Source organism: Schistocerca americana, chromosome 2, assembly GCF_021461395.2.
Source record: "Schistocerca americana isolate TAMUIC-IGC-003095 chromosome 2, iqSchAmer2.1, whole genome shotgun sequence".
Classification (NCBI taxonomy): Eukaryota; Metazoa; Arthropoda; class Insecta; order Orthoptera; family Acrididae; genus Schistocerca; species Schistocerca americana.
In genome coordinates, this window is record NC_060120.1 from 314,609,254 (window position 1) to 314,635,072 (window position 25,819).

At 37.6% G+C, this 25,819-nt stretch overlaps 1 protein-coding gene across 1 annotated transcript; it reads right to left on the bottom strand.

Annotated features, from left to right (window-relative positions):
• Positions 1–514: 514 nt before the first annotated feature.
• Positions 515–25,295, bottom strand: LOC124594897 (NFU1 iron-sulfur cluster scaffold homolog, mitochondrial-like). The gene is made up of 7 exons (XM_047133372.1): positions 25,148–25,295; positions 24,856–25,015; positions 20,940–21,074; positions 18,835–18,952; positions 7,526–7,629; positions 4,539–4,655; positions 515–1,260 (listed from the first exon to the last, which is right to left on the bottom strand). The coding sequence occupies exons 1-7, from the start codon at positions 25,219–25,221 to the stop codon at positions 1,153–1,155; spliced, it is 816 nt and encodes a 271-aa protein (XP_046989328.1). The 5' UTR covers positions 25,222–25,295; the 3' UTR covers positions 515–1,152.
• Between the last annotated feature and the right edge of the window lie 524 nt (positions 25,296–25,819).

Sequence of the window (25,819 nt, forward strand, 5' to 3'; positions counted from 1 at the left end):
GAGAAAATATAAACGAGTTCTGTTAAATGCATTAAATGCAACTGGGATTGGAACTTTCAAAAATGGACATATTACGCAGAAAAATATGGTAAAGATACTACCAAGATTCCACTGTACATGTAGCATCAGCCATCAGTCAACTAAATTTCCTGCTTAACATATTCTGAATCTTTTCAAAAACTCTTTCAGCATTTGTATCTCAGATTTTAAAAATTACATAGATGTAGATTTCATGTAGTATATTTACAAATATTTATCATACAAAACAAATACTTTATACATTACTAAAAAGAAAAGCTATCAGTCTTATTTAGGTTTCACACATAGGCAATGAAAATGTTCAAACCATGTATTATTCAAAAAACACAGGAACCAGTGAAGACAGATATATGTCTCTTCATTTAAGCCTTTTCCATTTGGTACATCTTACTTAATTACATCATCCTGTACAGTGTGTACAGTTTACAGACTAATCCAGAGTGTAGACACTTAAGAAATGAAAATTGCTATCACAAACCGTAACATGATTTTAATCTTATTTAATTAGAAAATGAAATAAATATCCTTATTTTTTCTTTGTTTGTATTCTCTTTGCATAAGAGAAAATGTCAGATTTAATGTATCCAGACATTCACTAGAATGACAAAAAGTAATACTACTGATGTATGACAAAATGCAATATTACTGCTGACCTATTCCTGTAATTTCTGTATGCACCAATGCTTTATAACTATCTGGCAGCATATAGTGACAAGGAACCCAATCGCAAGTAAAAGGCACGGGCCTCATTATAGTGATTAGAATATGAAATAGCTTCAAAAGAAACCCGCTGCAGAATATGTGGTGAAATGATTAACAGCATACATAATAAACAGTATGAGATTGGATGCAGTTGTAATTTACAAAATGGATTTCCATTAAGGAGGAAGTAATAATAAGTTACATGCACAGAGAGATAAAAAAATCTAGTTATTTTTGTTTTTTTCTACACATCTTTAAATCATATAAGCAAATTTCAGTTCGAAAATGTATCACTCAACAATACAAAATGTCATGTTAGTGAATACATGACACAGTTGCTATAGATTCTCTTATGTACAGTGACACGTAAACTTATTTACAAAAAATAAATAACTAGTAAAAACTCATTTCCTAATTCTTATTTTCTGTTTCTTTAGCACCAATCTTCTTTTCGAATTCTTCAAATTCTTTCTTTGTCATTATCTCAATCTCATCTTCCACCTGCTCAACACCAAGTACCTAGAAATATTATAAGGTTTTATCATATTTTCACAAATTTCATGTTATACTAAACATAAGAAGTGAAAAAAAATGAAGTCTAAGGAGGAGCTAGACATTTCCCTAACCTCGAACCTATTTAACACCATGTCTTGAACAATTTGTAACATTTAAGTCACAAAATCCCATCCATCCCTGACTTTTACAGACATAATTATTCAATCTCATTATTACATACATGTAAAAGAACTAATTAAAAAAAATATGAAGTAAAAATATCTATATTCAAAAAGTTGTTTTCTGTACACATGGAACAGAAATCATAAATAGTTTGTCAGCTTCTTCATATTCACATCAGTCATGAACATATTTATTGAAAATATACTGCTATATTCCTAGCAACAAAAACTACTATGCACAGTATTAGTGTTATGTTTACCAAACAAATCAAAATATAAGCACTGTTGCGTGTGCAGAGCTATTGTACAGAACAATTTGCAGTACAAACAATATAAAGACCGTTGGATTTATCACATATCATTGTATCATAGATAAGTGTACACTGAATAAGGATAAGACAGTAGTAATGAACTTAGTGTAAAATTATAATGAGCTACAGAAAAAGTGAAACTGTAACAAATTTCTGAGCTATTTGTGGCAAATTTCAGTTATTTACAGTGCAATAATTTTTATGCCAATCTCGGAGTTACTTTTTTCACCAAATTAGGTACTACTTTTTCTGCCAACTTTGGCATTATTTGCTGATGATTTTTTTCTTCAAGTATTTTTTATTTTCCCTTATTTTTATTGTTTTGCAATGTTGAAAATAAAAACATAACAATCAATTACAACTGCTGACATCACATTCATTTCCATAACTGGAAAAAAATTTAAACTTATTAAATATTACCAATTAAAGAAAAACAATACACAAAGAAATGCTGTTGAAAATTTTTCAAAATAAAGCAATGTCATAACTCTGAAGTTTTTTTTCTACAGCATTATGCTGCTGATCTGGGTCAATACTTCATAATAGTGTAAAAACAACCACATGGAAGCCAAACCTTCTTTAGCACAATGCCATACATTTGACAAAGTCCATATTTTTTGGTTGGATGCAAAGTTGCTTTCAGCTAAATCCTAAAGGCAGTTGCACCCCTTCTGAATATTTACAATGCAGAGACCTGCCACTCCTAGCACACATAAGTAATAGGCTCTCTGCCACCTCATCATTAACAGGATGCTGTAGATCATCATCCTAGGGTTGAAACAAGAATCTAGGCCCTAGGACTGCACACATCTGTGCCCATAAAAGTTCAGTCTAATTTGGAGATATGATCTAGTGTACCTAAATGTTCCTTCATCTCTGTTTATTATATTTATCTCTTCATATTTTTCATCAAAACCTTACTGGCTTCATATCGAAGATTCATTTCCCACAATAATGAACCCATCTTCAAGTTGTTTTAATTTGGAATAGAAGTGGAAGTTCTAGCTTCCAACATCACAGTTCCCAACAAATTCGAACAAAAGTTAAGTATTCTGGTGAAATCTTTAATGTGGTTCATCAGTTGAACTGCATATTTTTCTAGTGTGCAGGTTCAAAAACAAAAACCGCCACGATGTACAAACAGTTGAGTGAAGATGGCATCTGCTCTGTTCGCTTCTCTCAGCCAGCCATGACATAGGGCACATTAAGTTATGGAAACGACAAACCAACAAAACTTTTTATATCAATATTTACTCAATATTATTTTCACTATTTTCTGGCGTGAAGTTTATGGTGACAGTCAGATGAGTGGCCTACCTAACCGAACAAGTGTCCAACTGATTTACATGCCTGAATAGCTGAAGTGTGGTAGTTGGTGGTTTTTGTATATATACTTGCGTAGTACAAAAAATGCAGTTTAATCAATGCACTGCATTGAAGATATCACTGAATTCATGACTTTTTGATGTTATTTGTTGTGCAAAAGTGTCAAGAAAGGCGATATTATGGATGTAATGTATCAGAACGAAGTTCACGTGCTATAGGTTATTTTTGACTCGCATTACTATCTTGAGCTTCAGTTGTCTTGTATCAGACTGTGATTCAAATTGCCCATCAAACTGCAGTATCAATAAAAAGTCTGAGATACTGTGGCTTCCAAGTAGATACTGTGCATCGTAGCTTCACAGACAGTGCAAGCCAAGAGTACAGCAGGTGTGCCCTCTGGTGGAGATCCCCACTTAAATATGCACTTGCCATCAGATACTGTCACTTGTCTGTATCACTTGAAGCCTTCAAGCAGCACCATTTGATACAGTGTTTGACTGTTGTGCGAGTTATAGTTTCTCTTTCAGTGCGCACACACACACACACACACACACACACACACACACACACACTCTGCTATGTGGAGGATGTGTGTTTCATTCTCGGTACTGCCACAGATTTTTTCTTAGTGGAAGGACTGGAATGGGGTCCATGCAGCATTGTGTTGCCATCTGAGGAGCTACTTGAATGAGAAGCAGCAGCAGTAAGATTTGCTAAACTGACAATTGCTCAGAGAGAAATGTGTTGATCCAACGTCCCTCTATATTGCACACAGACCATGCCACTGACTGGAGATGACACAGCAGTCAGTCATTCATACATATTAGTGGGAAATGTAATAAAGTGGAAAAGATTGTGGCAGAAATGTTTCATATAAGATGGCTGCTTTGAAAACAATAGATACAACACCATACTTGGTAAACTTTTCTTGGCTGAAGATTAATTGGTTGCCTGTTTTGTGAACATAATTAATTTTGTAAATTTCTATGTTGTTTATTTACTATACTATTCAGCAGAAGTTGTATATCACTCAGAACACAGAGATGCAGTGAGCGGAGGAACCAACAGCATTTCCGAATGTCCAGTAATGATTAAGTTCACGTACTGAATGGCTCGCTAGAAACAGAATCCACAACAAAGCGAAAGGTAAGCACAAAAGACCTGTACAGAGTGAACACTGAAAGGGAGGAAACTGCTCCTCAATCAAAAGTCAAACACTAAATCAAATGGTGCAGTATGAAGGCTTCAAGTAATAAATGGCAAATATCAGTATGTGATTGGGAGTGCATATTTAACAACTGAAACACATTCAGTATAATTCCTGTCCTAAGCAACTAAATCTTTTGAAGGGGGGGGGGGGGGGGGGCAAGAGGCGGAACAGAAGGAATTGAAAGTAGTAGCAAAAAATTATAGCGAATTGTTAGTAGTTTTCAGTTCATAGCTTTTAAGCCTGCATTCATATATGCTGGGTGTATAAACTCACCTCTGGTATGTAGAACTGTAACATATTCTGAACACCATTTCGCAAAGTAACAGAGGAACTCGGACAACCAGTGCATGATCCTTGCATCTTCAGCTTCACAATTCCGTCCTCAAATCCCTGCAACAAAATAAATGAAACTTAACTAGATTCTTTAAGAGCATGAAACACAGTACCTGATGCTTGCACATGAGATACAAATACTCTATGCATCAGCCGTGCTGCAGAGGGCTTTATTAATATTAGCTGTACTAGGAAATGTATCTCCAGATAGTACATAGGCCTACAGGGAAACAAATATTTGTTTAAGTGAATTAAATATATCTGCACTTCATCATTACAACATATTGCTATTACAATACAGATTCATCATATTTCAATCATTTGTCAATAATGACTGATCTCCGACATTTATTTTGTAGGATTGATTCCCACCGAAACAAATGTTGATGTGGCAAGTCCAATGAGATTTTTCAAACTAATACTTCTATACAATATGAGCAGCTGCAGTACTCACAGACTGCCAATGAAATCACTACATCCCCGAGTGTAATAGACAATTTTACTGAGTGCCTTAAAAAGAAATCTTAGTCCTTGAAAATCTATAGGTTATTTGTTAACTGGCAGGAAATAAATCTTTTATTCTGGTAAGGGATGAGATCAGAAATAATTGGCAGTATCTGCCACAAAAACCGGAATACAATAGTATCAATTTTCTGCTCTGCTTCTTTGTACAGGAGTTGTATCTTATGGCAAACCATCACGATTTACATCAGTGATATCCATATCATCAGGTACATAAGATAAATCTTTAGTAAATTGTAGGACCTGGTACTCACAATGAAGTTGACACAGGTACAAAAGCACACTACTGCAGTTTCATTGCTGCCCATCAGCAGATAATATTTAAACGTGTGAGGTTGAGCACTAACAGGTAGTAATTTGATGCTACACAACTCTATGTCCTTGTGCAGAGGGTTACAGTTCATGGCTGAATGGAACATTTTGCTTCCACTTATTTACACTGTCTTGAAAGCCTCTTCCATCATTCCTCACAGCTTCAGGAATTCTGCCTATCTTACAGTGGACAAAAAGCTACAAATAGTGAAAACACAGTTTTCTTTTTTTCTCTCCTCTCAAAGGCCAACAAGTACATTGTTCCACAGTCATATCACTAGAATCAAATAATTTGACCATACTTCTAAAGCCACACAGAACAAATCAAATGAGATTACTGCATAATAGCTGCAAAACAAAGAGTAGGGTTACAGATGGAGAGATGGAAATGAAATGTGTTTGGCTGTCGAGAACAATGTGTGAAGCCTTCAACATCTACCATAACAGAATAATTGTCAAATGACATTTCACAAAATCGAACAAAATTCTTGTTGTCTCTTAAGGCCAAATTTAGTGTACAGACCCTAGCAAATGAGAAAGGAAATGAAATTGGGGGTTGCAAAGCAAAAGCTGAAATGTTAACTCCATTTTTGAATGTTCCTTTACAAAGGAAAACCCAAATAAGTGTTAGTGTCAGTGGTGTTGAGAAGCAGCTGCAATCGTTAAAACTGAACAAAGCTCCAGTCCCAAATGGAATTCCTGTCAGGTTCTATACTGAATTTGTGGTTGGGTTAGCCCTTCTTCTAACTATAATCTATGACAAGTCCCTAGAACAAAACACAGTGTCCAGTTCTTGGGAAAAGGCACAGGTCACACCCATCCAATATCCTGACATCAATTTGTTGTAGAATCTTAAAACGTATTCTGAGCTCGAACATAATGAGGTACCTTGAACAGAACGACCTCTTCAATGCCAACTAGCATGGATTTCGAACTCGCTTATTATGTGAAACCCAACTCACTTTTATCACATGACATACTGAATGCTTTGGATAAAGGCAGTGTTTCTTGATTTTCGAAAAGCACCTGTGTTTATTTTCAAAAGTACTATCATATGGGGTATCAAGTGAAATCTGTAACTGGGTTGAGGACTTTATGGTAGTGAGGACACAACATGTTATCTTGGATGGAGAGTCATCGTAAGATGTAGAAGTAACTTTGGATTTGCCCCAAGGAAGTGTGTTGGGACCCTTGCTGTTCCTGTTGTATATTAATGACCTTGCAGAAAACATTAATAGTAAAATCAGGCTTTTTGCAGATGATTCAGGTATCTACAGTGAAGTACCATCTGAGAGAAGCCACATAAGCGTTCAGTCAGATCTTGATAAGATTTCAAAGTGGTACAGAGATTGGCAATTTGGTCTAAATATTCATATATGTAAAATTTTGCACTTCACAAAATGAAAAAAATGTAGTAGCCTATGACTATAAAATCGGCCAACTGTTACAAATACCTGGGTGTAACAATTTGTGGGGATATAAAATGGAATGATCATATAGGTTCAGTCTTGGGTATAGCAGGTGGCAGACTATGGTTTAATGGTAGAATACTGGGAAGTGTAATCAACCTACACAAAAGAGATTGCTTTGAAATCACTCGTGCAACCCATCCTAGAATATTGTTCAAACGTGTGGAACCTGTACCAATAGGTCTAACAGTGGATTTTGAATATATACAGAGAAAGGTAGCCCGAGTGGTCACAGGTTTGTATAATCCATGGGAGAGTGTTACAGAGATACTGAAGGAACTGAACTGGCAGGCTCTTGAAGACAGATGTAAACTGTCCTGAGAAAGACTATTAGCAAAGTTTCAAGAACCAGCTTTAAATGATTACCCTAGGGATATACTACAACCACCTATGTATCACTCACACAGGGACCGTGAGGACAAGCAATGTCTTCCACATCTTCACTCTGAAGTTAGTCTGATTATTAACACGTTCTAGTCCGAATCAATGATCCAGATCGCGACCTAGTTAATATAACTGTTGAATGAGTTTACCAATTAACAAAAACTAATAGTAGTAAAAAGTCTAGATTATCAAATGTTCCTCTTACACCATCCAGGCAGAACTGAAGCTAATTTTTCTCACCATAAAAACAATATCTCCACCATCTTCCTGCACAGTAGGGCGAATTCTTGTATCCAACAGTTCTTTAATCATCTGAACTGTCTCGTCATCATCATCAGATATCTCTGAAAAGGAGAACAAATTACTGAATTACAATCCAAAAACTGAAACACTAATTCAATATGAGATGTATACAACCAATGTTTAAAACTGAATTAAATAGTGCATGAGAAAAAGGCATTCACCATTGTGGCTGCAGCAGAGAAAATGAGCAGGACAAGTGATTTAATATACTGAGCCAATGATTCTGAACTTTCTACAGTGAATTGAAAAAAAAAAAAAATTGTGAAATACACACAGTGATGTAGTGGTAAGACACTGAACACATACTGTGTAAAACGGCAGTTCAAATCCCTACCCAGTTTTTGATATTTATGTTTTCCATGATTGTCCTGTCTCACTCCATGCAAATGCAAAGACAATTCCTTTCAAAGGACATGGCCAATTTCCTTCCCTATCTTTCCCCCAGTCCAAACTTCCATAAATCAAACTGTCAGGCAGGACATGCCTCAGAACTTGACACCTCCTCTTTATAATTTTTATTAATGATCTGTAAATGACATTCAAATGAGTCTATCAGTTATTCTTGCAGAAGGTAGCTGTATTCTTTGTGCTAATCACTCTAGTCAAGAGCTACAGAGCAGTATACCATCAAAAACCACATCATCATGAACTGGTTGGAAGAAACGCAAGGTTGGTTCAAATGGCTCTGAGCACTATGGGACTCAACTTCTGAGGTCATTAGTCCCCTAGAACTTAGAACAACTAAAACCTAACTAACCTAAGGACATCACACACATCCATGCCCGAGGCAGGATTCGAACCTGCGACCGTAGCGGTCTCGCGGTTCTAAACTGCAGCGCCCAGAACCGCGCGGCCACTTCGGCCGGCAAAGAAACGCTAGGTTTTAACATTCAGTTGACAAGGAGGAAATTTAGATACATGCCACATGCTATCTCTGAAGAAGAATGAGGAAGAAAATTGGTCCTGCCCTTCCAAAGGCACCATTCCAGTACTCACCCTCAGTGGTTCGGGACACCACAAAGAACATTAAACTGGATGACTGGTCAAGGCTTTGAATCACTGTCCCTTATATGAATCCAGTGTCTTGCCACTACACAACCTGTCTCAATGTGAATGGTTGACAACAATCTGTCTGTTGAAAGTGTTATGACTGACATTGCTACCTTATAAAACATAAATCATTAAGTTCCTTACAGTATGAATACATCTAAACTGAAACAGTTTTTGTTAACTCAACCTTTCCATTCAATTGATGAGCTTATAAACAAGAGTTTACCAGTTATCTGATATCATGCACAGCTTATGTTTATGAACTGTTGTTAAAGTACTGAGTATATGTGACCATTGTCATTTAAGGACTAGCCCGGTTTGTTAACTTTATTATCATAATTGTTATTCTGTACTATCACATTTATTGTCTGGTTGTTAATGCTTATGAATTTTTTGTCATGTAACACATCATCATCTTCTGTGGAAGTCAACTGTGGATGTTTATTATAAATGTTGGTACATAACTAAATACATATAAAATTTTGACATATCCCACAGTCATGATCAAAAATGTTTTATGGATCATAAAAATGCATCCAACACACAAATAAAATACTGTGGAACACTAACAGGGAACTCTTAACTGACAGGTTAAGTAGTATGCACAATTCATTTCAAGTACCTGAATACTTTAGGAGTAGGAAGACCACTCACCGAAAACTAGAAGCATTGAGTCATAGACAGGGGCACACAAAAAGGAAAGAAAACTTTCTAGCTTTTGGAATAAAATTTTTCCTAACCTACAGTGCACACATGTTCTACAAATTCTGTAACTGAATAGAAGCAGTGGCTTAATATGAATGACATTCGTGTTCTACAGAACAATGAGAATGGTGAAAGAATTGTTACCTTATGTGACAGACTAAAGAGTCTTTAGAGTCTTTACAATATTGTACAAGTATATTGCACTATTTGTAGTGGAAGTTTTGAAAGGTGAGCCATGGCTGGCCATGAAACTTCTCTTTTTGCCTTTTATCATATGCTGACGGATATTTAAATTTTTACTTTGATTTCTTAAGTTCTCTCTCACAAGTCTGGCCTTGGAAACCAGCTTGTGGTATGTATGTGTGTGTGTGTGTGTGTGTGTGTGTGTGTGTGTGTGTGTGTGTGTTTCTACTTTAGAAGAGATGACTCTGTGGCTGAAAGCTCAAATGTATAGCAGTCTTTTTATTGTGCCTGTCTGCTACTCAACATCTCCTCTATATGGTGAGGAACAACGTCTCCTTTGCATAATACTGCCGTTATTATATCCTGGGTTTTCCATTGTTTGATATTTATAAGTTTCTAGTATCTAGTATATACATACATAGAAGTGAGAGAACCAATAATTTTCAAAATGGGGACTGCAAGAATCTGTTTCTCAAGCATGTTGCAGTTCTTTTCTGAGAAAATGACTGAACGGGCTATCCTGAGCTCGGTGCTTGCCCATCGGCACCAGCAATGAGACAGCAGCAGGATCCCTGTAGTGAAGTCTCGTGGAGGGGACAGAGTGCAGAGCAGCCACGTATCTGGGCTGTCAGACAGAGCACAGAGGTTCATGGCCTGGCAATGGTAGCAATGGCAGCACCATTGGTGCGGTGCTGATCAGTACATATTGGACTCGTACTATGGTCCAGTTGTTCGACAATGACGGGCTGGTCCTGGGGACGCTGGGGAGGGGAGGGTAATGCAACAGCTGGGCACTGTCTACTCAGAAAGAGATCTGTTTCTGTGTCACATACGGTATGGAACAGGGTCAGTGACGGAGATCCATCTGCAATCACGTGGCAGTGGGTCAAACTGCAGAACCACCCTGAAGTCGGGCAATATCCCATGCCATTGAAAATGCGGGAGTCTAACGACACAGTAGCAGGCACATGGTGACAAGTGCTTCTGTCAGTAGGATACCAGCCATGGCTGCTAGCGCTCTACATACAGCAATGGCACTGCCATGGTTTCGGCCACTAAACCTCTGATGCCATATATCTGGAGCTTCTTCAACAGTATGTTGAGGTCCACGATGTCGAAGGCGTTACTTAAGTCTTAAGAAAATGCCAGTCATGTCTTGTTTTTAATCCGATGTTTCTAGGGAATTTGGTATAAAATCACAGATGGCACTACTTGTCAATTTATTTTTCCTGAACTCATGCTTAGTGTCAGTCTTATAAACAGGAACCACTTTTGCAATTTTTAGACAGTTTGGAAATGTGCCTGTCAGAAAAGAAGAGTTGACAATACCTGCAACAGGCACTGAAATGTTCGTAACACGTTGCTTTATGATATAATTTGGAATACCATCAATTCCCAATGATACTTTCTTAAAAAAACAGACTGAAGAGGGACAAGGGTATAGTTCATTTTTCTGTTTGTTTGTAATACCTCTTTTATGGCTGATATTAAATTATGCAAAGTAGCACATAAAAAGATTTGCAGTATGTTTAGGATCAATAACTGCCTTGTTCTCATGGTTGAAAGTAACATTTTCCATTTAGGGCAAACTTTATTTGCTTCCTTCCTTATTACCAGACTGCTTCGATTTTGCTCGAACAGTCCACAGGTGTACTGCCGGTCCATAGTGTCCAACAAAAACAATATTTCGGCGATCAGACATGTCGCCATTGTCAGGTGCGCTGACAAACTGAGCTCCTGAGAGTGGATGGCTGTCTTAAATCCCCTCCCCCTGCAATGCGTTCTCTATGCAGTCCATGCCTGCGGCCATGCGTCGGCAGTCGCTGAGATGCTGCCGTCAGCGTCTGTGGTGGCGTTGGTGTAATTGCCTGTCCGCCCTGGACACTCATTTGTTTTCTTTGCTGAGCATCTTTCTAATTAGACTCAATGCTGGTTCCCATGCCTTGCTGAGGTTCGAGATTGCAGCTATAACTTCAGCAAGGCATGGGAACCAGCACCGAGTCTAATTAAAATACGCTCAGCATAGAAAATGAATGTGCGCCCAGGATGGACGATTCAATTACACCGACACCACTACAGGCGCAGACCGCGGAGAGCATGCCTTGCAGGGGGAGAGGATTCAAGACGGCTGCCCACCCTCAGGAGCTCTGTTCCTCAGCACAACTGATGATGGCGACATGTGTGATCGCCGAAATATTGTGCCCATTGGACACTGTGGACCAGCAGTACACCTGTGGACTTTTCGAGCAAGAAATACACTGGGAGAAACTGAAGAATCACATGCTTTGATTTTATTTTTCGACTGTTCTGAACATATAATTAGCCATTTTTTGGTCTGGCATATAAATCTTCTGCCCATCTGAATGTAACTGTTCCTGGGAGTATCATTTTTTCTGTATTTGAACAAGTCTCTTTTCCTCACACTTGAGATTTTTATGTGTGATGTTAACCATTTCTCTCTCTCTCTCTCTCTCTCTCTCTCTCTCTCTCTCTCTTTCGAGTTTGGTGTCTTATTATTTGTGTTTTGAGACGGAATGCTGCTTCAAAAGTAATTGAAAATGCTAGAGAACTTGTCAAACTTTCCGTTGATGTCATCTATTTGGAAAACTACTTCCCAACCTTCCCCTGATAGTAGGGAAATGAATGTTTCTATACTATGTGTTTTCATATATTCTGAGTAGAATGTCTGACTCAGAAGTAGTAGTTGAACAGCAATCATGTCCAATTAATTTGATATTTATGGATTCACTATTTAGAGAAATTAAGAAATATCAAGATAATGATATAGATATTCATGCCATTAAAGAAAGGTGAGGTGGCAGAACCACATTCTCTGAATCAAGAGGTTTCGTTCTGTACAGATCAATAAGATAATACATCAAAAATCGTAGTACCTCAAGATCTGATTCCATACAAATTTTTCCACAAGTCAACAGTCAGAGAACATTTAGGAGTCTTAAAAGATAGAAACAGAATAAGAGAAAGCCTTATATGATGAAACTTTGACACTGATACACTATGTGATCAAAAATATCTGGACACCCCCAAAAACATACATTTTTCAAATTAGGTGCATTGTGCTGCCACACACTCCGTATCAGTGACCTCAGTAGTCATTACACATTGTGAGAGAGCAGAATGGGGTGCTCCGCGGAACTCACAGACTTTGAACTTGGTCAGATGATGGGTGTCACTTGTGTCATATGTCTGTAAGAGAGATTTCTACACTCCTGAACATCCCTAGGTCCCCAGTTTCCGATACGATAGTGAATTGGGAACGTGAAGGGACACGTACAGCACAAAAGCATACAGTCCGACCTCATCTGTTGACTGACAGATGCCACCGACAGTTGAAGAGGGTCGTAATGTGTAACAGGCAGACCAGACCATCAAACAGGAATTCCAAACTGCATCACAATCCACTGCAAGTACTATGACAGTTAGACAGGAGATGAGATAACTTGGATGTCATGGTTGAGTGTCTGCTCATAAGCCACACATCATGCCAGTAAATGCCTAATGACACCTCGCTTTTTGTAAGGAGTGTAAACTATGGACAATTGAACAGTGGAAAAATGTTGTGTGGAAAGACGAATCATGGTACACAATGTGGTGATACGATGGCAAGGTGTGGGTATGGCGAATGCCTGCTGAATGTCATCTGCCAGCGTGTGTAGTGCCAACAGTAAAATCCAGAGGTGGTAGTACTATGGTGTGGTCGTGTTTGTCATGGAGGGGGGCTTCCACCCCTTGTTGTTTTGTGTGACACTATCACAGCACAGTTCTACATTGATGTTTTAAGCACCTTCTTGCTCCCCACTGTTGAACATCACTTAGGGAATGGCGATTTCATCTTTCAACACGATCGAGCACCTGTTCATAATGCACGGCCTGTGGCGGAATGGTTACATGACAATAACATCCCTGTAATGGAATGGCCTGCACAGAGTCCTGACCTGAATCCTACAGAACACCTTTGGGATGTTTTGGAACACCGACTTCTTGCCAGGTCTCGTGGACAGACATTGATACCTCTCCTCAGTGCGGCACTCCGTGAAGGATGGGCTGCCATTTGCCAAGAGACCTTCCAGCACCTGACTGAATGTATGCCTGCGAGAGTGCAAGCTGTCATCAAGGCTAAGGGTGGGCCAACAGCTTATTGAATTCTAGCATTACTGATGGAGGGCACCTCAAACTTGTAAGTCATTTTCAGCCAGGTGTCCAGATACTTTTGATCACATAGTGTATAATGAACAGAATATCAGTTTGTAAAGTGTGTGCCAACAGAAAACTAGCACAGAATTCCAAAGTATGATTCTTGGGATCTAAACCTGTAGAAAATATATGAATAAAATATACTGACTACAGGCCACTTTCGAGACCTAAAATGGGTAATTGTTATATTTTAGTCTGTGTTGATGCCTTTTTGTGTTTCACTTGGTTCTATCCTACAAGCTTTTACCTCGTTTCAGTGCAACATGGGAGATAGTAGCTCTATTTACTCCAGTCACGTTATTGTTGTTTGATTCCTAGTGAAAGCATACTTTTAAGAGCCTAGCTTTCCCAGGTCGGAACAGTAAGTGATTAAGTTATTAAGTAATATCTGTATGAAATGCTTATTTGTTCATCAGCTGTTTTTATTTTAAGCCAAAATATGAACCAGTTTCAATCATGAACCATTTTCATAGATAAGGGTTAAAATGGTTTAAGCCACCACATTACATTTATAATGTAATGTACAATGTAATGTCGTGGCTTAAACCATTTTAACCCTCATCCATCAAGATGGTCCACGACTAAAACCAGTTGATATTTGGGTTTAAAATAAAAACAGCTGATGGTCAAATGTGCACTTTATACATCACTTGTCAGCTGTTGATAGTCAACTTCCAAAAATGTTTAAGTAATATCTGTTTTTTTAGCATCCCGCTTTCAGGAATCTGCTACATGGTAGGTTAATGATCTGGCATTCCCAGGGAGGGGCGGAGGGGGTAGTGAGACAGTAATGTGTCACTTAGCAACACATTCTAGCTGTCAGGAGGATCTTCAGCTCTGTGCAGTGGCACCACCTGTAAGTGTTGCTGTGAAGAGTGGCCAGGGGCCAGGGAGTCTGTTTTGAGCCTACTACCAGGAAAATAATGGCAGTACTTGTAAACTGGTGGCCACAGTTGCAAGAAGTGTTCTGCAATAGTGATCTGACTCTTGGCCACATTTTCTGCAGCACTGTATGCACTGTAGATAAGTACAGTATGATACCTTTGAGTATTATATGAGTAAAGCTGAAATTCCAGAATGGGAAAATCTTTTGTGAATGAACACACAGCATTCCAAGGATTACGAAACACAAGCAGTACATTTCTTCTGTTACCTAACATGGCTTGTTTACTCTAGACTGTGTTCAAGTCTACTCCCTCTCCGAGATTGTAGATTTCATACTGATTGGTTTGATGTTTCCTTTCCGAACTCGTGTGGTCTGGCTTAAATAAGGAAATCTGATCAGAGCTTGCAGGCAGTGCCTCTAGTTTGGTCGTGGCTATTACTGACTTAACTAATTAAGTCCTGATGTAAGGTTTACCCTGGTGCTTGCTGTGTTAAATTAATTCAATATTGTTGACCACAGTGGTAGCCAGGAAGTGATATGTAAAAGATTTGTATTTAATATATTTCAGAAAGTATCTTGCAGTGGTTAGTAGCTTAGTCTCATAATTCTGAATCTATCTGGTCGCCTTCAGGCTCTAAAATGCAAGTGAAGCTCCTCATGATAGTAATCTTACGAGGTGTTATTTTAAGTTATTTTAGTGATATGTTTAATAGTGAGTCTTGGTCTGGCCGAGTTTGATTTTAAGGCATGCTCTCCCGTATAAAATAATTATTTTGTGGGTTATGGTTTGCAGATTTGTTAAGGTATTCTGAGGAATTTGACTGAGTTGGGACTGGGTTATAAAATCCGTATCTGGGGCAGGGCTGGAAGGAAGTTAACAGACACAAGTGCAGGTAAGTTGGATAAGAACTGTAACCTTCTGTTTTGATCAAGGCTTAAGCTGTTTATTTGTATGATTACCAGAGTAACTAGCAGTGAACAAAAGTATTGACGACTTGTAATCTGCAGAAGCTAACTCCGTTTATGTAGCTATCAGTACTACTGAATGTATTACTGTACTAACGTATAATGTTTTGATGTATCTCAGGGCAAGTAAATTTTCTTTCTCAAAGTTTTTATTGATAAACTACTTGTGTTTAATTAATAAATGGTTGAGCTGTTGTTCTGCACTTTAATAACAAAGACCTTGCTCCACTACTCCCTGTGGTATACTGTTACTAACAAGGGAACCTCCCCATCGCACCCCCCTCAGATTTAGTTATAAGTTGGCACAGTGGATAGGGCTTGAAAAACTGAAAACAGATCAATTGAGAAAACAGGAAGAAGTTGTGTAGAACTGTGAAAAAATAAGCAAAGTATACAAACTGAGTAGTTTATGGGAAGATAGGCAATGTCAAGGACACTGGGAACGCTGGAGCGCCGTGGTCTCGTGGTAACGTGAGCAGCTGCGGAACGAAAGGTCCTTGGTTCAAATCTTCCATCCAGTAAAAAGTTTAATTTTTTATTTTCAGTTTATGTGACAAACTCTTATGTTTTCATCACTTTTTGGGAGTGATTATCACATCCACAAGAAAACCTAAATCGGGCAAGGTAGAAGAATCTTTTTACCCCTTCGTCAAGTGTACAAGTTAGGTGGGTCGACAACATATTCCTGTCATGTGACGCACATGCCGTCATCAGTGTCGTATAGAATATATCAGATGTGTTTTCCTGTGCAGGAATCGGTTGACCTACGACCTTGCGATCAAATGTTTTCGGTTCCCATTGGAGAGGCACGTCCTTTCGTCTACTAATCACACAGTTTTGCCGTGCGGTCGCAAAACACAGACACTAAACTTATTACAGTGAACAGAGACGTCAATGAACAAACGGACAGATAATAACTATGCAAAAATAAAGAAAATAAATTTTCACTCGAGGGAAGACTTGAACCAAGGACCTCTCGTTTAGCAGCTGCTCACGCTACCACGGGACCACGACGCTTCTCAGCTCACTTTGTCCATGATGTTGCATATGCGGCCCGTGGACTACTCAGTTTGTATATTTTGCTTACATTTTCACAGTTCCACACAACTTCTTCCTGTTTTCTCAGTTGATCTGTGTTCAGTTTATCAAGGCCTATCCACTGTGCCAACTTATAACTAAATCTGAGGGGGGTGCGATGGGGAGGTTCCCTTGTAAGCTGAAAGTGTCTGTAAGGTTCAGCACTAGCTCTTTCTTCCTCCTAGTTCACAGAAAGTGGATATTGAAGTTACCACAGAACACTATTGATTTCTTGTCTAGATGAAACCCATTTAGGAGATTTAAGAGTTTATTTTGGAGTGAGTCAAAATTTTCATTTGAGGAGCGATACACACATGTAACAATTATACTTTAATCATTAACTTCAATGAGTAATAGCTTAAAGCCCCTTTCTGCACTGAGATGCTTTGTGAGGCACAGACCACTGAAAAATGTGGTTCAGTCTTTAGCAAACTCTCTAGTCTGAAACTCTGTGACTGAATATTTTTATGGCTAATGGAAAGAATTTTGTTGCTGTCATTTATCTGACTTTTACCAGTACCGATTTTTAAATTACTATTTAAATTTCCTACAGGCATTTTTATTACAGCACTTACAAAAAATCATCTGTGTAGGTATTTGGCGGCAACTGCTATGTATCTAAGAGACCATAGTTGCATCGGTGACTGGAGAAGATACTGCAGTGAAGCCATTTTTTTGTTACTGTGTGTTTTATACAGTGTCTCACGTTTCTTGATAACATATTTTTTCCCCCATCACAAGCTGCTTTTCTTGCCAATTTAAGTGATAGTCCTCTACCAAAGAGATCAATAACTTCTAATCTTTTTGTGGAAAATATTTTTGCAGTATGTATCTCTGTTCCATCACGATCACAGAGGCAGGTCTTACCAGTGTGGAATGGTCATTAACAGAATATTTGTACAAATCAGGTGCCCTAAACACTAATTCATCAGTGGCTAATGCAGTCTCATTTCTCAATATATCAATTGCTCCTCCACATAACACATCAAAGTCATTGTGAGTTAAATAATTGATTTCGGGAGTGTTTCCCTATTTCAGACAAGGGAGCACCAGGTTTAACAAATTTTATTGCTTTTCCAGCCACTGTTTCACTAATCTGAGCAGCAATCCCATGACTGTCACTGTAAGCACACACAATAAACTTTTGTTATTTTTTTAGTATTTTGAAACTCTACAATTGTACACTGTTATGGCTTTCAGAAGAAGTGAAAAGTAGTTGTGTATCTTCTTTAAGAAATGGGGCATCATACTTCAATTCTGAAAGTCAGTATGTTTGAAAGAATTACTGAAGACACCCTATTTTCTTTTTTCCCTCTGCTGGTTACCTGATTTTGTTACCTTATTGGCACTGTTTTTGAGATTAGCACTGGTACTGTTTATTATTTCCACTGAATGTAAGCCAGAATTTATTAGATTTTCCTGGCACATAGTACACTCTTTGGACTGTTGCAGCTTTTTGTATTTGTCGTTCCACATTACTATATGTTTAGGTAATACAGAAATTTCTGTTTGCAGCATTTCAAACACAATCTTTCTTTCTTTTTGTTAGCGTATATTTTCATACACATTGTCTCTCTCCTGGAATTCTGCCTCAATACTTTGTCAATCTTAAAACAGAAAATAGATATTTGATCCTCATACATAGCCACAGTCTTAGTAGGCTGGTACATTTCAAAACTGTTACGAGTAATATTTCTAAAACTATTAATCTCATTTTTCACATTAAAATTCAAATTAAACCACATGGTGATTATGTCTCATAAGTTAGTCACACCTTTCTGTAGATGATCAGTTTGTGTACTGAGTCACTAAGCTTCATCAGGTAGCTCTTTACACATTAGTGACAGCTCACACTTTCAGCCACAGTCTTCACGTTCACTCTTTTGTCACATTTTCACTGCAGCAGATGATGCACGTCCAGTATGCCAGTAGTTTTGAATGTTCCTTCACTGAAGAATCCATTTTTTCACAACAAAAATAGAAAACACTGCTACATATCACACAGATAATGCCAATCTTAACTGTTTTGTTGCACTTTGGATTTTTTTTTTATCAGTTAGAGATGAACTTTTGTTGGAGTTTACACAACTTACACTAGTTACCACCATCTTGTTAACACATAATAAAAGATTTCTGTACATCAATAATCAGTTAATGAGCTTACGTGTATCTGCTGGACCTTGCTCATCTGTGATGATAGGCAGTCCACTAGCAAAGAAATCCATTATAGTTGCAAAGATTTCTGGCTTCAGTATTTTCCACTCCACTGAATCATCATCAACCTGCACACAAGTTCCATTTAGTTATTTACTGCCTGTCTGTGAGATGCAGTTAATGTGTAATAGTGCAATGCAATGTAACCTCACTTCTCAAATTTAAGAAAATGTATATATCAACATAACATTTCAATTCATGATTCTCAAAATGTCTTTCTCATAGAAATAGTGGATGCACAATTAACATTCTTTTTCAGGAAGTAATCTACTATGTCACTTATTTTAAAATAGTACATCATACAAGAAATAACAGCTTGAAAGGACTGTAGAATATGTTACTGCACGTGAACAGTCATATTTCTTGGTCTCTGAATTCTCACATCAGTGTTTATCTTCGCTGTCTGTTAAGCAATAACCACAATACAGTTACAGTAAGATCACTAATAAGAGAAAAACTCATACAAAAATAATCAAACATATTCAGTGACTTATGTACACCTGTCACATAATGGTCAAAACTGTTCAGTAAGACTAAAAAACAGGGTTAAAAGCTACGTATTGGACCACCCCTCCATTCTTCAATATGGTGTGGACGTTAACATTAGGCTTCACTACCTGTCAATGTGTTATCACAACCACATTTTCTGCTTCCACATTTGTTGGCTTCACCTACTCATGAACTGCCATCTTCCAACCTAATCTAGACTTCAGGCTGTGCTACAGACCAGTCACAACATCACAACATCCCCGATTTCAGGGAAGGGGGCAGTCCATCATGTGAGGGGGGAGCGGGGCAGTGGTCCATCACGTAGTTTTGGTCAAAAACAGTATTTGCATCAAAATAAAAATTAACTTGAGAGAATGATAAAATTAAGGAAGAGATGGTTCGGCAGTAATTACCTTCAGAAGGCGGAAAGTGCCAGACATTTTACGCTTTCACGGACAGTACATTGGTAAGCACTCTACCAGCATCAGTCCAGAGAATATGAGAACACAGTGAGAAGTACAGATGGATGAGAGGAAGATAAATGAAACTAATTAAGTCCTGGGAGGAAAAGGAAATGGTAAAAGAAAAAAAGGTAAAACAGGGGGGAGAGGTGTAAAAAGCAATAAAGAACATAACTGAATAACAACTAATAATCATGGAAAAATAAGGATGATCGTAGAAAAGGAAGGGGGATCTTTCATGTTATTCTGTCATAAGGGGACATATATTTCTAAGTAAATACACAAAGAGTATTTTAAACAGTAATACTGTTATATCAATAACTGTTAACCGTGGTTGAAATTTAGGGAGAGTTTACTCAATTATAGTTTAAAAAATAAAATTAGCAGTAAATAACTGTCACTAGCCCAGATAACATTGATATTGCAGTGATGAACTGCCTCCTCAGCAGTTACATGAAGCAAAGTTACATGAAGCTGTCATAACAAACAAATTTCAAAGGTAGATTTTCTTTTCTTGTTGTGGGCAATACAAATTAGTTTTAATTACTAGAAGCAATTGAATCTTTATATCAGCCAGTAGCCCTACATATTTATGTATGAGAAGCTATCTAGAATGGATTGGTTGGTTGGTTTGTGGGATTAAAGGGACCAGACTATATCTAGAATGGACCCGCCCTTTATATGCTGAAAAGAATTGTCCTCATTATTTGCAGAGAAAATGGTATGCACTGCTGGTCCCAGAAAAGGCCCAATGGAATAATAAAACAGCTTTCACAGGCTTTGCAATTTAAAAAAATTTCTACACAAGTTTCAACGTAAGAAGTCCTGTGTCTAGCATTACTATGAGCTATAACACTGAGATACAATTTCCATAATACATATATTTTTTCTTATTCTGCAAACATCCAAGATAACGAATCACAAAACCCAACTCCTTCAGTGATTTGTGGGAGAGTTTGAGAAATTAAATCTGACTGAGAACCATGACTATCACCAATTTCTCCATCTTATGTAAATTAAAGGTTTAGAAAGTCTCCATCAATAAGATTAAACATGAATGTATATACACATATTAATAAAATATACCGAAAAACTGTGAAAGTACCTTGGTAACTGTGATGAAATCTGGCCCATAGAACACTGACTTAACTCCTTCAATGCGAAACAACAAGCGTCCAAGTGGTGAACAGTGAGCTGACTGCCCATTTGGGAAGTCCCTAGTCTGACCTGGCCCCAAAACCTAAAAAGTACAAACAACACTCAGTAAGAAGTTCTGCGAAATGAAATGCATCATTTGCATAAGTTGGAAATATCTCATCATGTCATAGTTTTTATTGGAATTCAAGCAACAATGAATAACAGTAAAATTCTAATCTAATTAAAGTTATATGTTTAAAATCAATGTATACACCATCATGCCAGTACAGAGCTGCCACAATCACTAACAGCTACTACATGGTTAAGGGGTAATGGGTTGCCCCTGTGAATTAAACATTAAGAAAGAATTAATAAATTGTAGTAATGAACTAGATCTACGATTTCTGTGCAGTGAGATACATTTTGAAGCCACAGGTGTATAACTGGATCATTTAAAAATTGCTATTTTATCTCTTTATAGATTACCAGACGGAAGTCCACTAATATCTTTAGAAAAACTTGAGACTTTACTAATTTCTTTCTTAGTCCTCAGTGGAAGAAATATAGTATAGTGATTGGTGGTGACATCAATGCCGCATTTGATGTAAACAAAGATATGCACACCATAAATGAATTTAAAAACCGGTTACTACAATTCAACTTCATTTTTACAAACTGCAAACCCACAAGACAGTCCTCTTATCTCGACAACATACTTACAAATGTCAATGGAGAGTTACTGTCTTCAGATGCAGCTGGCTTCGATTTCTCGGACCATGACTCAGTTTGGGTAAAAATAGGTACAGGTAGGTCTAATATGGACTATAAGGAGTTTAAAGAGCCTAAAATAGTCATTACAAGGCCAATAACGCAAGAAAAATTGTCTAATTTCATGGTCTCACTCAGTAATTATGACTGGTCACATATGTATAGCAATAATGTCCAGGGCTCTGCCAATACATTGTTCGATAGATTTTTTCATTCTTTCTTAAATATATTCGAGACCAATTGCCCTCGAGACAAATGTAAAATTAACCCTAAAAGTAACGGTAATAGACATAGGGATAAGAATCCATGGTATACCGCTGAACTAGCCAATGTGAAAAGGAGGTGGTTGTTGTATAGGGATTCTTACAGACTTCAGAAAACTGATATGGCTAAACAAAGGTATTCAAGAGCATGAAAGGAATATAAGTATGCTTTAAATGAGGCCAAAAAACAACAAACATAACCTAGGCAGCATTGAGTCATCAAAAAATAAATGCAAAAAAGCATGGACTATAATAAATTCAGTGGCCAAATGCAAGCAGAAAGCTGAGGTAGAAATTTCAGCAGATGAATTTAATAACTACTGTATAATATCTGTTAACTAAATTAGGGAAAGCATTTGGAGGCCACAAGAAACTGTAGCTATCTCATTAAATATCATAATGTAGACTACACCCTGAAAGATAAATTCCTTTTAATAGAGGTCACACCAGACGATGTACTAACTATTGTAAATAATTTTAGGCCCTCTAATAGTGAAGACATATATGGTATTTCTTGTCATATGTTAAAAAAGATAACTGGGGCCATAGTATATCCTCTTACTAAATGTAGGTATAAACAGATGTCTAATTGAAGGAGTATTCCCAGACGTATTAAAATTATCCAGGGTAGTGCCCATTGCCCATTTACGAGAAAGGAGACAAAAATTTCCCATCTAGCTATCGCCAAATATTCGGACACCTATTTTATCTAAAGTAACTGAAGTTAAGTGTGGTGTGCCACAAGGCTCAGTATTAGGACCTCTGCTATTTATCCTAATGACAAACGATCTACCATCTTACCTAAATACTCACTCCATTCTCTATGCAGATGATACCACTTTTCTCAATATCAGCTCAGACATGGATATGCTCCAAACTGCGGCAAATGACACAATATCACAAGCATCAGTCTGGTTTCGAGCTAATGGGTTCCTGCTTAATGAGAGTAAAATTCAAAAGATTGTATTTAGTTTAAGAGATCTGCCTGTGGCAGACTTCATGGATAGTGTTAAGTCCTTAGGTATTGTTATAGATAGTAAATTAACTTGGAAGCCACATATTTAATACATTAGTGCAAGGCTGTCTAGAGTGGTGTATTTGTTAAGGAATTTAAAAAAACCATGTACCTGCAGCCTATGTAAGATCGGACTATTTTGCTTTTTTCAAAGCATTATATCTTATGGTTTTTAATATGGGGCAATAGCTAACACCTTCAGGACATTTTGGTACTTCAGAAGAAATTAGAATTATCACAAACAGTGATAAACTGGCCCACTGCAAACAACTGCTTATAAACTTAAAAATATTACCTGTTATAAACATGTATATTTACACTGCCCTACTGCATATAAAGAGCAGTGTAGAAGAGATGTATACTCTCATGCAACCAGAAATAGTAGCCATCTTGACATACCTTACGACAGATTATACAAGTCACTGAACAGCTACGAAGTGGTAGGTATGAAGATGTTTAACAAACTGCCACTAGAATGGGTAGAAGCTACATTTGATTTATTTAAAGACAAATTATTCAGTTGGTTAGCTGCAAATCCTTGCTACTCACTTCAGGCATTTTCTGACTGAAAAATATCATAGTGGTACCGGTTTGGAGAGTACAGCATAATTTCTTTGACAGAGTAATTTATGATGCAATGTTTTTCATATTATTTGATTTTAAATATTGTATTTTATGGAAAACCAATAGTGACACATTGACCTTCAATCCCTTGTATATATGCTGTATAACTTGTATATATACAACTTGACTTTGTCAATTGCTGTAATAGCTAAACGACAATACAATTTCATTCCATTCAATTCAATTAAACATGTCTGCTGTGTCAGTGAAAATCAAACAAATTGCAGTTAGGGCTCAGTATTCCAATAATAACTGTCCTGAGCTCTAACACATCCGAACTGACACCTTGTTGTGGCACAGTGACAATTAATGTCAGTTTTTGCACATTACGAGCTATGATTGTAGGAACGTGGTTCAAAGATGTTCACAATGCATTTTCCATAGGAGCCGGCTTAGTCATTTTAACTTTTACAATAAGTGGAAATCACCATAACATGATTTACGTTCTGTCATAATAGCAACAAGTTACATCAGTGTCACACTGAGCTGTATTGTGAAGGTAACCTGTGACACAGTGCACCACTATGTCATCTACTTGCCTAATTTTTGTAAATCATTTTAACACTAATGGACACATTTTTCCATTTCTTTGCATATGACAAACCCTTGGTCCAAGAGAGTCAGTCAGCTCAACAGAAGGCTGTCCAATGTGAAATGTCTAAGGAGAGTGGCAACATTGAAAACAAAGATAAATGAAAACACTACAATATGGACCTTGGTCTACAACAGAGATAAATTTGTTACCGTAACCAGTCACATGGGGGTGGTGTGGAGTTGGCTTAGGTTGGGTATAGGGCAGTGTGGAGGGGAAGGGGGGAGTAAGGCACTATCAAGCTCTAACAAATAAATTACAAAATACGGAAGAGGGGTCCACTACAAAACTTTTCTCGGCATTCACATTTATTAGTTCAGAAAACTCTCACGAAATTATCACCTTCCAAACTAAAACACCTTGGATTACACTGTAGAAAAGTCTGTCACCACAACCACGATTTGGGGGGGTTAGGGGGCTAAAATACCACACTTTCGCCCAAAAGCGACCTATGGTTTTGAGATTTTAAATGCTAAAGTATTTAACGATAAACTATCGTTCTCGCTTAAATCTGTAATTCCGAAAAGTCTGTCCAGTCATAGGCTTTATACACAAGCCAGAGAAAAATAGTGAACCATTCTAGTCTGTTATTAGAAGTACATTTATAAGGTTAGCCACTTACCTCCACACCCGGTAAAAATTTCAGACAATTTGGATTCGGCGTTTCCTGAGTCTGTATGAACATTGTTCTCCTTGGTTGTATGTAGGTGAGATACAATTTATTCCCACCATACTTAAATAAGCGGTTTGAGAACGTTCTTGTGCCAATGTCTGTCAGCACCCTGTATATATAATATACTATTTACTAGCAATTGATCAAGCATAAGGAGATGTCATAACAGAGAAGATGACAACGTACGTCCGTATAACAGGGCGCTTTACTGATTACCTTGATGATTTCAATTTAGTATTACCTCAAATTCTGCGCTGAAGTGATCGAAAATAATCGGCGGCACGCAATACCAAATTTCAAAACCCTGTTTGCCATTTTCACAAATTACGCAACAGTCAGCTGTTTGCCAAACTTAACGATTGCCAACATCAAACGTAACCCATCTGAACAAAGGGTGACCAACATCGGAAAATACAGATGCAAATTTGCTTGGAAATCAGAAACTGACGAGGAGAAATCGACTGGAGTAGATCTCGATACTCAGTCCTAGCTTTCACGTCTTGCAACAATTAGGACCCAAGGCAATAATACTTTAAGTCAGGAGATCAAGTATTGCAGTACTTATACTGTGAGGTAAACGTTATGCAGAGAATATCTCTCCCACGTTTCGTAGTTTCTATACGACATATATAAATAACAGCAGCAAAATTATAATGAGTGCATATGTAAATAATCTGAATCTTAATGCTCGCCAGATACTTGCCCATAATCTCATTTCCGAATTCACCTTGCAGTTTTAGTTTTTCCAGTGAAAGATGCGTTAAGTATGGCGAGAACGCAAATATTATACTACGCTGCTAGTCACTTGTAACAAGTTTTATCAGCTTTAAACCTAACCCAGAACTGGGGCTGAGCTACAGACCAGTTGGTGGTCATCGCAACTAGTCTTTCAGGGAGTGTGTAACTGCTGTAA

Excerpts from the sequence above, each read along its gene's own strand:
- LOC124594897 (XM_047133372.1), bottom strand. The coding sequence starts at position 25,221 with ATGGCAAACAGGGTTTTGAAATTTGGTATTGCGTGCCGCCGATTATTT. Across the intron at positions 21,075-24,855 it reads AATTTTTACCGGGTGTGGAG|GTTTTGGGGCCAGGTCAGAC; the intron begins GTAAGTGGCTAA and ends TGTACTTTTTAG. Across the intron at positions 18,953-20,939 it reads ATTTCATCACAGTTACCAAG|GTTGATGATGATTCAGTGGA; the intron begins GTACTTTCACAG and ends ACTTGTGTGCAG.